This window comes from Ceratotherium simum, chromosome 15 (genome assembly GCF_057802395.1).
Source record: "Ceratotherium simum simum isolate JZ-2026a chromosome 15, ASM5780239v1, whole genome shotgun sequence".
In the NCBI taxonomy this organism is placed as follows: Eukaryota; Metazoa; Chordata; class Mammalia; order Perissodactyla; family Rhinocerotidae; genus Ceratotherium; species Ceratotherium simum.
Window position 1 is genome coordinate 37,461,191 of NC_141914.1, and position 13,418 is coordinate 37,474,608.

General features: G+C 41.1%; 2 protein-coding genes across 5 annotated transcripts in view; one reads left to right on the forward strand and one right to left on the reverse strand.

Moving 5' to 3' along the window:
• SENP2 (SUMO specific peptidase 2) overlaps positions 1–4,634 on the reverse strand; it is a 33,923-nt gene extending 29,289 nt beyond the window's left edge. Inside the window, exon 1 of one of the 2 annotated variants that reach the window (XM_087439895.1) lies at positions 4,279–4,634. In XM_087439895.1, the coding sequence (XP_087296021.1) occupies positions 4,279–4,601 (323 nt within the window). In that variant the 5' untranslated portion in view covers positions 4,602–4,634. Of the gene's footprint in view, positions 1–2,030; positions 2,571–4,278 lie in introns of those variants that run through there. The other variant, XM_004424619.3, reaches the window with a different exon arrangement.
• A 6,563-nt stretch (positions 4,635–11,197) lies between these two features.
• The window catches only part of LIPH (lipase H), a 48,843-nt gene continuing 46,622 nt past the window's right edge, over positions 11,198–13,418 (forward strand). Inside the window, exon 1 of one of the 3 annotated variants that reach the window (XM_087439903.1) lies at positions 11,198–11,366. In XM_087439903.1, coding sequence (XP_087296029.1) covers positions 11,318–11,366 — 49 coding nt within the window. In that variant the 5' untranslated portion in view covers positions 11,198–11,317. The remainder of the gene's footprint in view (positions 11,367–13,418) is intronic. The other 2 variants (XM_087439902.1, XM_004424620.3) reach the window with 2 other exon arrangements.

The window sequence follows — 13,418 nt, forward strand, 5'->3', positions numbered from 1 at the left end:
AGCATTTGAGGACTTAACACTATGGTTTCAACTATTTGAGAGAGACCCAAAACTCCCTATCAGACAACAATCTGTGATCTGGCTAAAGTACAAACTTGAAACTGGCCAGAAATCACTTAGCTAGTAAATGAACATAGATAAGCTCCAAGGATTAGTTATCTCCTTTTTCTCTCCAACAATGATTTAAAAACAAATAATTTCCTTTGGAAAGATGACACTCCCCCAAAGAAAGTCATTTTCTACTTCAGATAGAAGTAGACAATATAAGAGGCCTTAAAAGATAGTTCTTAGCCAGAAAAGGTGTTATATTTAACTGCATTTTTATCATGGAAACTATATTACAGTGGTAATAAAGAATTTGGGAATTCAAGAAAGTTTTTGGGCCTAGACCTTTTTTTTTTGTGAGGAAGATTGGCCCTGAGCTAACATCTGTTACCAATCTTCCTCTGTTTTGTATGTGGGATGCCACCACAGCATGGCTTGATGAGAGGTATATAGGTCTATGCCCAGGATGCGAACCCTGGGCTGCCAAAGGGGAGCACGCGAACGTAACCACTATGCCACCAGGCTGGCCCTGGACCTATACCTTAAGAATGTTAAAGTTTCATGGTACACTACAAATCATCCCTGTCAAGATGATTATGATTGATCATATTTACAAAAAAATGAACAGAAGAAATCCCAGGAGAATACCATTCAGTTCATAACTTTAAACATCCCAACAAGACCTCCTGGCTTCATTTTGACTGAAAAATGGCTTAACATTGAGAAGGATTGTTGTAGATTAAGAATGTGTGGTAAAGAACAGGATTTTTATCTCCAAACCATTGTTTCCCTGACTAGCAGGGATTCACAGCAAATAGAAAGGATAGGGGAGAGGAAATTAACATTCCCTTATTCAATCAATATGTACCAAGTGCCTATCACGCACCAGCCTCTGCATGAGATCCTCAGGGTCGAATAAACAAATACTACCCTTATATATACTAAGCATCATTTTAGGCACTTCACAACATGTTCTCAAATGATCCTTATATCAACCCTACAGAAAGGCAGAAAGGAAGAATAAATTGAAACTTTGTCCTCTCTGGAACACATGATGGAATTTAGCCAACAGCCAATTCCATCAATGACCTGCATTCTCAGACTCATTTATTAACCATCTTGTTCTCTCAAGCTCCAAGAAACCACCTTCAATGATCTCGATGCTTAATAAGAAAGGAAATTAACACTTGATCACTAAAAGTTGGGGCGGGGGGTGTACAGAATTGGTATGGTATTTTATTCTCTAGATTAATTCTTAGGCAAGGAGGTAGACACTATGAAATGGGACAAAACTAGGAGTAAATGCTAAGTAAGAAAAGCTTTTAGTTTCCCCAAAATGCTAACTGAATTTTAGAGTACAGACTAGTGATCTTTTTAAAAGAATGAAGTACCTAATTTTTTTTTCTCATACACTAATTCTAAAGCACAGAACCACTCTCCCTCCCTCCTCCACAAAAAAAGAACACACAGTTTGACAGCTGTTTCAGAACAAGACAGCTGCTGTCTCTTGGTGCTAAGAGAACAGTACTAGCAGTCAAAACGGCTTTGGGCAAGCTATGAATTTCACTTCCTTTAACTGCACTTATTACCCACAGATGACACTTGGGAGTGTGCTTTGTAAACAGTGAGCCACAACAAAGACAGTATTCCTTCAATTTTTAATTTTCAACCTAAGAGCAGCAAAGTATGATAAAGCCCCATTTGTTGACAGCAACCAGCCTGGACTCTGACAGGAACATCAAAGATCCTAACCATCACCGGCCACTCCAAAGACAACCAGCTGGTTCCATCAACAGGAGTCGCATCCGCACACTGTGGAGGGAGCGACTACGTCACCAGGACACCCGCGACCCGCACCTCTCCAGCCTCGGCCCCCCAACTGTTTCGGCTGAGCAGGGCGGGCCTGGCTGGACCAGCGCTACCCCGGCCGAGCCCGGGTGGGCGGGGGAGAAGCTAGGCCGGCGCTCAGCCCCCTCTCCTCTCACCTGTTCGAGCGCCGCCTCTTCAGGAGGGCCCGGGCAGGGGGCACCGGACGGTCACAGAAACGGAAAATGGTGCCGAGAATCCTAACCAGCCATTTGTACATACCAGGCCCAAGCAGCAGCGGCGGCCGACACACCCCGAGACGCAAACCCCAGAGCTGTCGCCGCCGCTGCCACCTTCGCCGCCTCGGCCACCACTGCCAAGGCTCAGTCGCTGACTTGTGACGCGGACCGAGGGCCCACAGATACAACGTCCCCAGGGCTACAGGAGGCCCCCACCCGCCACCGCTCCTGACGTCACCTCCTCCCGCCCGACCGGAAAGCATCTTCGTTCTCAATCTGCGCACGCGCAACCTAGGACCCCACCTCCCGAGCCTAGCAACCAAAAATGCCTGCGGGACAGTCCCGGTCCAATCGCTGACGAGATCGAAAGGGTTGTGGGCGGGGTTTTCTTTGGCTGAGCCAGTCCTGAGACGGCTCGCGGGACAAGGCCCACAGGCCACACGTGAGGCATCTCCATCCGGGAGGGAGCTCTCCGGGGGTCTGAAATACAGTAGGTGCTCAGTAAATGTTGGTTAAGTGCACGAAATAAAGGTAGGTCAGGTTAATTAACAAATGTTTACCCTGCTAGGCGCCCTTTACTTGGCATATACCTTATGCCTGGTACTTTACATGCATTGTCACCTTCATTTCTCCCAGCAACCGCAGGCGATGGGGAGTCTGTGCCCACTTTTAGTAAATGAGGAAATCATGGCATAGAGCGATTAAGTAATTTGCCTACGGTCACAAAGCTGGCTAGTGGCATAGCTGGAATTTGAACCGGAGTCTGAGTACCAGCGCCAGCTCCTTGCCCTTGAGGTCAGTCTACTGGGAGAGACATAATTACAAATTACAATACCAGGTAATTGGCTGCTGTGATAAACGTGTAAGCGAAGTACGGGGGAAGGGAAGGGCACAACTCAAGGAAGTCTTCACAGAAACTTAAGGGTGAAAATGTACCTGTAGCCTACTAGTACTTACTAGTCCCCTCCCCTGGGCTGGCAGGGAGTGCTGCTAATTACTCTCCCTCTGTTATCTAGAGGTCACACTTCTGGTTATCAACAACAGAAAATGTCCCACCCTACTTGGTAATAGAAAATCCAGTCCCCTCCCCAAACAGTCCTGGGAATCCTCAAAGTTTTCCATGCCCCACAGATCCAATCCCTGACTACACTTGATCCTTACCTGTGATTCTGTTAAGACCAGACTTCCAGACTGACTTGAACTTCAACACAGGCACTCCCTAGTACAGCCTTATCCTTTGATCAATAAACAGTGTTCCAGAATTCTGCTGCAAGCCACCCCCTAGAGCTCCAGAATCACCAGCTACACCTGTGGCTACCACCACTCTGACCTGGGAAGATGGGGGACAGTTCCTAGAAGGTGGAAGCAAATCCTAAGTGTGGACATGGGCCCCTCCCTTAATTCCCCCAAACATACCTAACACCGGGCTGTTACTGAAAGTTTGGGAATAAGAGAATTACAAAGCTGAGAAGAAGATTTAGAAGTGGCTGTTACAAGTACAGCGTTTATAGCCCATAGCCCATTGCCTCCCAAAAGGACTCTTCTCCCCTGGAGGTAATTGCTCCACTCTTCTCAACATCTTTTACCAGCCACCAACAGAAGAGAATTTCCCCTCCACCTCTACCCTAACCTATTTCAGGCCAGACACCCAGTTAACTTAAAAGAAGACTATGGTTGGCATTCTTATTTAGAGCAGCTCACCTGTGTCCCAACTATCAATTCCACTATAAGACTTGGTCTTTGCTTTTGCCAAACCAAGAAGACCACTCAAGTATTGAGAAGGGATTCCCCAAAACAAAAGAGCAAGCTTCGTTGAAAACATAAATCAGCAAACTGCAAGCTGCTTTAGGATAGCAGCTGGTCTCAGGTTCTGGCCACCAAGATTTAAGAAGTATTGGCATCCCGTCTCAGAGCACTCTAGTACAATACCAGAGCACAATATTTTTTCTTTTCCTGCCTTATTAATAGCACATGCACATACTCAATACTGAAATGTCGGTAATCCGCCATGAAAAGTGGGAGGGCTTCGGAATTACAGACCTCAGTCTGAATCCCTGGGCCTCATCAGCAAACAGTAAGTCATGAGTGTGGCAGCTGCCAGCCTCCCGCACACAGACACCCCCTTTGTGTCCTCTTAGTGCCTCCAGTTGCCCTCTGAAACGGAGAAAAAAAGGGGACTCAGCCTTACTGTCGCTCCCGCCTGGGACTCGTCTGCCAGTTGGTGCCTTCGCAGTCCTCTTGTCCACAGTAGGGGCATGGGCCACTGCCCGTCCACTGGGCAAGGAGTGGGATTATCCTTAACCCCAACCCCAGCGCTGTCGCAGCCATTCCCGGACCCAGGAACTCCTCACCGGAGGGCCGGAGGAGAATCCCAAAACCATGTGGAGTAACAAGGACATTGAGATCTCCGCCCTTGCTCTGGATAACTTGCGCCCTTGTACCGCCGTAGGGGCATGACCTCATTGCTGAAGTTTTCATAGGGAATCCCAAACGATTGCCCCAGCTTTCCATAAAGATCCTCGTTGTCCTCCTGCTAAGACCTTCTCCTTCAAGCCTTTCCAGGGCCCCTCCCCCATCTTCCTCAAAACCTACCTCCCCTTCACGGAACAGTGAAGACCCACCCCTGCAGTCCATTCTTTAGTCTTGCAAATTTTCCCTTTTCCAGCATTCTCGGAGTGTTAAAAGATTTCCTCTCAGGGCCCACCTGGTGGCATAGTGGTTAAGTTCAGGTGCTCCACTTCAGTGGCCCGGGGTTCGCAAGTTCGGATCCCTGGCACGGACTTATGCACCACTTATCAAGCCATGCTGTGGCAGGCATCCTGCATATAAGTAAAGGAAGATGGGCATAGATGTTAGCTTGGGGCCAGTCTTCCTCAGCAAAAAGAGGAGGATTGGCAACGGATGTTAGCTCAGGGCTAATCTTCCCCCTACACCCCCCAAAAAAGATTTCCTCTCAACTTTGTCTTTGCTGATCCCTGTCAGAAAGGGGTTCTGGGCCATTTTATGGAAGAAGGTAAGAACCTATAGATGAGATATTGTTGGTTTTGGCCTAGTGTGCCTAAAATCCAACAGAATTCACCACCCTGAAGATTAATTTCCTTCTGGGGACCAACTCTTCCGGTACTCAAGGAAAATGTATCCTCCTAATAAGGTGACTTTGATCTTATTCAATCTGTCTAATAATAACCTTGGCCTTATTATGCCAAAAGCAAGTGCAGTTCTTTCTTGCCCTAGATTTTATTACAAAATTTGCTCACATTGATTTCGTATGGCTCTGCCTGCCTCATGTGGAGAAACAGCACCGGGCCCTACCTAAGCTTGTTTCCTAACCTGTAAAATAGAGTCAGTCAAACCTGCCTCTCAGATCTGTGGGCCAATTAAATGTGTTTCTGTATGTGAAGGACCTCCTTCAACGCCTAGCAGAGGTAAGTGCTTAATGTTTCTCTTCTCTCTCTTTCCTTCTCCTATCTAACAAGTCATTTAACTTGCCAATTCCGCATTTTACATTTTCCATAATCTGCCCCTTCCCCTCTCCAAACCCATTGTTAACCGGATACCCGCCACACAAGAGGGGCCAAATAAAAACTGGAACAAGGAAAGAGTTTTTATTTTGGGTAACGTCAGCCAGGAGACGAGAGCTCTCAAATTTGTCCCATCTCCCCGAAAGATGGGAGGCAAGGGGTTTTAAAGGTTGCAAGGGAGAGCCTGTGCTGGGGTTTTAGGTAAGGGAGAGGGAGCACATGGCCACGCTGGTTGGCACCTTCCCACCAGCCTGCTTTTGGCCTTGAGGACTCAATCTCTTTCCCTTGACTGTCTGGGCTTCTCTGGTTAGTTTTCATCTTCAGCCTGCATGTGGCCTTGTGAGGCTGACTCTTGATGTCTGGACCTTGAATTCCTGGGAAAGACAGCTTGTTCATATACTAAGGAGGGACAGAAAGACCTGGTTAGTTTTAAACAAGTTGATTATGCTGAATATGCACAGCTGCAGTTAGCAAAGCTTATCTCCAAGTTTTTGCTCTCTGCTGCTAGCGCAGGGAAGATTTTTTAACCTCTTCGTGCTCGGTTTCACCATCAGAACTACTGTTGATCATGACCTGATAATTTCTCACACCATTGCAATAGCCACCTCCTCTTCTACCCTGTCCCTCTTCTATCTATTTTCAGGGTAATCTCTCTCTTTTTGTCTTTTGTTGTTGTTGTTTTGTTGCCTTTTGTTGTTCTTGATAAGGAAGGTAAATTTGTTGTTGTTCTTATTTATTAAGTAAACTTATAAATTAAATTTCTGGTTTTCTGTTACTGAAACGTTAAAAATGGTTAGGTTAATTTTCACCAAATTCCAGAGGTTTGTTTGGAGTGGTCTGACTTAAAATATGGGGCAAGCCTAAAATTTACTGAGGATGACCCTAGGGAGAACCTTGAAAAGAGAGACAGGTATCTCTAGGAGCAGCTGAAACGGAGGTGCAGCCAGAAGAGGAGGATGCCACCAGATGAGAAATACCCTGCTGGGTTAGACAGCATGAGCCCCTCAAATGGTTCACCATGGTTCCAAATGGGAGCCCATGTCAGAAGTCACAAGGATAGACCTTGCAAATTACAGGAATTTTCCCGTAGAGTTTCTTCTCACACAGACAACTCTGTGTGCCTGCTCCAGGGAATAATTGTCTAATGAAGGTGCAGGATTCTCATGACCAATGCTTGGGAAGCCAGCGAAGTTAAAATGAAAATAGAAATCTGGTTGTGATAAGACTGTTTTAAAACAACAGTTTAGGGGCCAGCCCTGTGGCTTAGCGGTTAAGTGTGCGCGCTCAGCTGCTGGCGGCCCGGGTTCGGATCCCAGGCGCACACCTACGTACCGCCTCTCCGGCCATGCTGAGGCCGCGTCCCACATACAGCAACTAGAAGGCTGTGCAACTATGACATACAACTATCTACTGGGGCTTTGGGGGAAAAAATAAATAAATAAAAATTTTTTAAAAATTAAATAAAACAACAGTTTAAGATCCAGATAAATCTAAAATACATAGTATGGATGGATGTTAAATGTTGAGCATTCCTCTGAAATTTTTGTTAACTTTTTCTAAAAAAAGTCATTACATACTAATGAACTTTTAGTACGTAAAAGCATTTTGCCTCTGTCTTGCCAGTGTGCATACAGGCCTTGCTAGAGCAGTCTCTCCTTGAAATGTCTGAGCAGCACTCTGAAAACAAGCAGTTACTGAAAACACTGGACTTACATTGATTTCATTTGATACATTGTTTGTAAGGAAGTCTCCGTTTCTAAAACAAAGTAGCTCTATTCCATGAAAAGTATTTCTTAAGCCAGAAAAGTAGAATGCAGTTCTTGTTTTGTAATTAACTATCAAAAAAAATTATTCATATAATAATGTTAATAAGTTAACCTAAATATATTATCTTACATATATTAATATTATTTATTATGTTTTTATATTATATATGATTCTAGTACATATTATTTATTATATTTATTTGTATTGTTATATAATCATAATATATTAACATATAAATAAGTGAACAAGAAAAAAGGTAGATTCCCACTGCCTTGAAGATAAAATCCAATATCCTAAGCATGACACAAATTTCTTCAAAGCCTGTCTTCAAATTACTTTACTCTCAATCCACACTTCTTTTATACCTCCAAGTTTGTTCCCTGTCCCTGGAATGCATTTCCACCACCTTCTTCACCTCTTCAACTCCTACCTACTCTTTTGAACCCAGTTCAGAAGGCACCTCCTGTGTGAAGCTTTTCCAATGGCTCCTCCCTCTGGGATTCCCATCATCTTATTGCTTCCTCCTTGGTTCTCCTATGGGATGTGTATCCATATGTCTATATTAGTATTATTATGATCATTAATGTGTCTGTCTCCTTGAGGGAAGGAGCTATCTCCTATTTTTTCCTTATTATTTTTTTAAATGGAAGTTCAAGAAATGTTCAATAAATGAAGGAATGAAGAAATGAAACAAATATATGAATTTGGGGAAAGTTACCCTGATCTCCTTGTAGAATATGAATCAAGGGAACAAACTTATCTTCCAGACTTGGATCGCAAGTGAGAGATTCCAGGGTCACTGATGCGGATAAGAAGACAAAAGGATGTTACAGTGAGTCATGTACCAGCTTGGAAACATAGACCAGGGTGGGAGAGGACATAGGTCATTGGTTGAAGCCAGCGAGAGTTATAAAACCAACTCCTCTCAGTTCCATTAACTTCCATACCTGTTTTTCCTGTCCACGCATTTGAAAGCTTACCCACCCCTTTCTACTCTGCTCTCTGTAGCAAGTGATTTCTAGGTTAAAGAAAAAAAAAAGCCAGTACGTTATTGTACATTCGAAATGAGGGAAATTGTGATATTGAGAAGTGATATTATGATATTGCCCTTCTTGAGTTGTGGTCATTTATCAAGGTCACAGTGTTGAGAAAATTGAGCATTATTTACTCTTGACTAGCTGATGGTAAGTAAAGAAATGGTTTTCCTGAGCATCTTTGAATAAATCTTAACATTCAAATGGTTATGAGTTGGCCTCTCTTTTGGAGTTTTTAAAAACTTTTATTTTGAAATAATTATAGGTTCACAGGAAGCTGCAAAAATAGTACAGGGATGTCTCATGTACCCTTACCCAGCTTCCACCAGTTGTAACATCTTACATAGCTAGAATGCACTATCAAAAGCAGAAAATTGACATTGGTACAATCTACAGGCCTTATTTAGATTTTACCAGTTTTACATGTACCTATTTGTGTGTGTGCGTATGTGTGTGTGTGTGTGTGTGTATGTAGTTCTGTGCAATTTTATCACCTGTGTAGATTCCTGTAACCACCACCACAAGCAGGAGACAGAACTAATCCACCTCTCAAAGATTCCTCATGCTAGTGCTTTATAGTCACATCCATTCTCCGGTTCTCCCACCCTCTCCCCTCCCCATCCTTTGGAAAGTTTTATATTTTTTCATATTTGATATTTCTCACCAACCCAAAAAAGAGGGAATGAGTTCGTTCTCCCGTTGATTCTTGTGCTGTTTTGAATGCTGGAAGTAGAAACGAGCACACAGCTAGGAAGTTAGGGGACCTTCTGTGTCTACCAGCAAGAAAATCATTAATAGTAACACAAAAAGGCTGCCCAACGGAAATGATTCTTATTCCTATAATTGGCTAGTTTCCAGGAAAATGTACATTGGCTCCGTCTAGATAAACACTTGGCATGGTACTAAAACTGATATGAGCTCAACAAATATTTATCAGGCAAGTACACTGATCCAACAGGGAGCAATGTGTCCCATAACAGGTTCCTAAGAGAATGTGAAACAATTCTCCATTTGTTCCAGAGAGCAGTTGTTTTCAAATTAGTAAAGCTTATTACAAAATGGAAAAATAAAAAACCTAGCAGGTCATATATTTGATTTTCCTATTTATGTATCCTTAACTTATTTCTCCAAGCAGGAGATGAAACACAAAAATAGACTAAAATTGGGGCTGGCCCCGTGGCTTAGTGGTTAAGTGCTCGAGCTCTGCTGCTGGCAGCCCGGGTTTGGATCCCGGGCGCGCACCGATGCACCGCTTGTCCGGCCATGCTGAGGCCGCGTCCCACATACAGCAACTAGAAGGATGTGCAACTATGACATCCAACTATCTACTGGGGTTTTGGGGGAAAAAATAAATAAATAAATAAAATTATAAAAAAAAATAGACTAAAGTACTTTAGTCAGTCATTCACCTGAAACATCACTGCTGTAAGGTGATCTCCATTCCTAAAATCCCACAGAGATTCTCCCCTTGATCCGTCTTCTCAACGTTGTGCAGCCCACCTTCTGAGGGGAGGGAAAGGTGTAAACTGTGAGACCACTTAGGTGATAACAATAGTTACCAAGTGGTGAGTGCGCTTACCTTGATAGCAGGCACAGTGCTAAGAACTTTATTTATAATAGCTCACTTAATCCATGTATCAACCCTGGGAGATGTGTGGTTTTATTACCTTCATTTTACAATTGAGAAAACTAAGAATTAGAGAACTTAAATGTTTTGCTTAAGGCCACAAAACTAGTGAGTGGAAGACGTGGGATTTGAACCCAGGTCAGGGGACCACAGCTAGGGAGTCTTGGCTTTCATTAGGTTTGAGGTGTGACACAAAAATCTATAGGCAATACTTTTAAAAGCCCCTGAGGTGATTCTGATGTACTGATTCTTTGGCAATCATTGCTATAATCTATTTCCTGCAAGGAATCCCCTGTTACTCAAATGGGATGTAGACACAGAGAACTGATAACTTTATATGAGAGATGCTGTTGCTTCATAAACACATACTTCAGGTAGACAATGCTAAATGACTAGTGGCTTTTACCTGGAGTTTTGGGTGAAAATGTATTCTTAAATTGTTAGTGTCTTGATTAATTTATCTTTCAGCTTGTCAGACCACCACAAGACTGAGTAAGTGTTGCAAAAGCACTTCCACTAGAAAGGGAATTAAATTACCTTGTAGCTATGAGAGCACAAGTTTAGTTACTGCTAACACTGAGGTGGATGGATTTTGGCATAGTTCTCTATTGAAATCTTTTGCATTTACTTCTCCTTAAAAAAAAAAAAGGAAGAAGAAGAAGGAGAAGAACAGAGTAACAGAGAGATGTGATCTCTGGATAGGAAGAAATAAAAATATATATAATACCATAGAGTTTCCTTTAATCTGAAGCATATTTTGGCAAATGTAGGTATATGACTGGACTTAATGAAATGTTCTTAATAAAATGTAAAGACTGCCCTATGAGGAATGAGTGTGTGAATTAACATAAAAAGTAGTTTTGTATACACAGACCAACAGAACACTAACCGGATTTGTTTCATTCATAAGAACAAGAGGGGAAAATATCTCAAATCACACTTGATTTCAACACACCAAGCCAAACAACTAATAAACCGCCCACAAAGAATGAAACTATTTTGAACTCGTCATTCTTCAAATATATATTATAATGTTAAGATATGCATAAAATTGTGTAAGACAGAAACATACCTGACCTTTTATTGAAAAGAGGAGGAGTCAAATATCCTGAGAGGGATGGACCCGCCTGCAGTCCCTCAGGAACTTCCTGTTGTCACCACACCTCTGGGTTAGTTATCTGGGCTCTCTCGGAGCAAAGCCCTCAGTGGAGACTCGAAGGCTCTTTGAAGGAAATCGTTCTTCTTGTGAATGTAACACACACTCTCTCCAGTTTCCATATGCTGAGGTTATACTTCTTCATCAGTTTGATGTGCTTGGTGAGATCAGGTAAGTTATTTATTGAATGGTTGTCTTAATTATTTTAAAAACATTTTAGTATTACTGTCTTTTTGCATTTTATCATTCCAGTTCCTTGTTCAATGGACTTTTTAAGTTTCTTGTGGTCATTTTTAAAGAAAGAAGATATGGATTAAGTGAACTTTCTAGTTCTGAAAAAAAATTATTTTCTCTCAGTAATAAAAGAAACTATTATTCCTTTGAATTAATTTGTTCTTTTGATGTAAAAAAATTAAATATGCTGAAAAATCTCGAATACTATTATTTTCTTGTAATATCTGATATATAGAGGATAGGGTTTTATAGCTTTCATATGTTTATTTAAATTATTCTTATAGAAAAACATGATTTTGTATATGTAAACCCCTTAGCCTGATATATTAATAAACTAAAAATTATTAATCATAACAAAGAAATAAAGATTAAAACAGTAATGTACATAACAAGGTAACAAGAATAAAGTGAAATGCTTTTTTTAAAAAAAGTCAACACTTCCCAGCCTTTTTAGGAATCCAGTCCTTTTTCATATAGCTTGTGGTAATGAAGATTGGTACAGTTTTTTTGAAGGGAAATATATTATACATTAGGAGCCATAAAAATGTTCATGCCCTTTGAACTATTAAAACCATTGCTAGGAATTTATTCTAAAGAAATAAAAGAAAAAAAAAAGAACCTCATATACAAAGATGATTCTCTATATTGCTTATAATAACTTGAAACTAGATACAGCAGAAATGTTCCCACATACAGGAATAAAGTACAATATATAAACTTTTTAAAAAATGTAGCCTTTAAAATAGTTCTGAAGCAATGTGGAAACGTGCAAACGTTTAAAGTAATGCAAAATAGAAAAAGCAGAACTCAAATTTGTGGATAAACTAAAAATACAACTATGTTAAAATCATGTATGTACGCTTGTAAATAAAGTTTAGAATGGAAATGGAGAAATTAAAATAGTTGTATTAGGATTTTGGGCCAATGCATAAATTTTTCTTAATTTGTGCTTTTGAAGTTGATTTAATAGTAAGTTAAAATTATAGTAGTGTTGATATTTTTAACTGAAAAGCCAACAGATTAAAGTTTTTTTTAAATTTAAAAAATGAACATAAATTTAGAGATAGCTTAAAGGGAGCGGGAGCTAACCCTAATGAAAAAACCTGGTGATGATTTGGGGGTACTTTCTTCCAGTCTCCCATTATATATCTCTGTTTACAAAGTTGGAACTTAATTTTTTTGTGACCTGCCTTTTTACTTAACATTATCTTATCAGCAAAAGCTTGTTTTAAATGATTCTAGAAGATTTACTGCTGCATGATAGGATCTGAGCAGACAGAGACATATCACAATAAACTTCTGTAGCTAGAAGGACAAAACATAATTATAGCTGTAAGCTAAAATTAGACTTCTCAGTATCTGCAAAACCGTGAACTTGGAACTTTCATGGGAGAGGGTGTTGAATAATATGCATCTGATAACAGAAATTGTTAATCACAAATACATTAACTTTTTGTTTCTCCCTTCTTTGGCTTGCAGTCCAAAAATTAGCAAGTATTAAGACATGATTCAGAAATGCCAAGGATACAAGTCATTCACTTTCACAGATCTTTATTTTGTTGTTTTAACCTTTGTGAAATCATGATAGAAATGTTTGCCATAATCTTACCAGTGGACAAAGCAATGACTAGCAAATGCTCATGTGCACCGGAAATCACCTGGGGAATTTATTAAAAATGCAAAGACTCAATCGCCAGAGATCCACACTTAGTGAGTCTGGGGTGAGATCCTGGAATCTGCATTTTTAACAAACCCTCGAGGTTTTTCAGTTGTAGCAGGTCCAAGGAACGCATGCTGATAAATATTGTTCTAAATTAGGACTGTTGTCATAAACATTTTTTAAAGTTACTCTATTAATATTTTGGCCTGTGGCAGTTTGTGTAAAACTAGGTAGATATTTTCCTAGAGAAAATAGCTTGGTGCCAAAATAGAATTACGTCCTCGGAAATAATTGGCAATCCTCTCCAGGTGATTTATAACTCTGTGTAT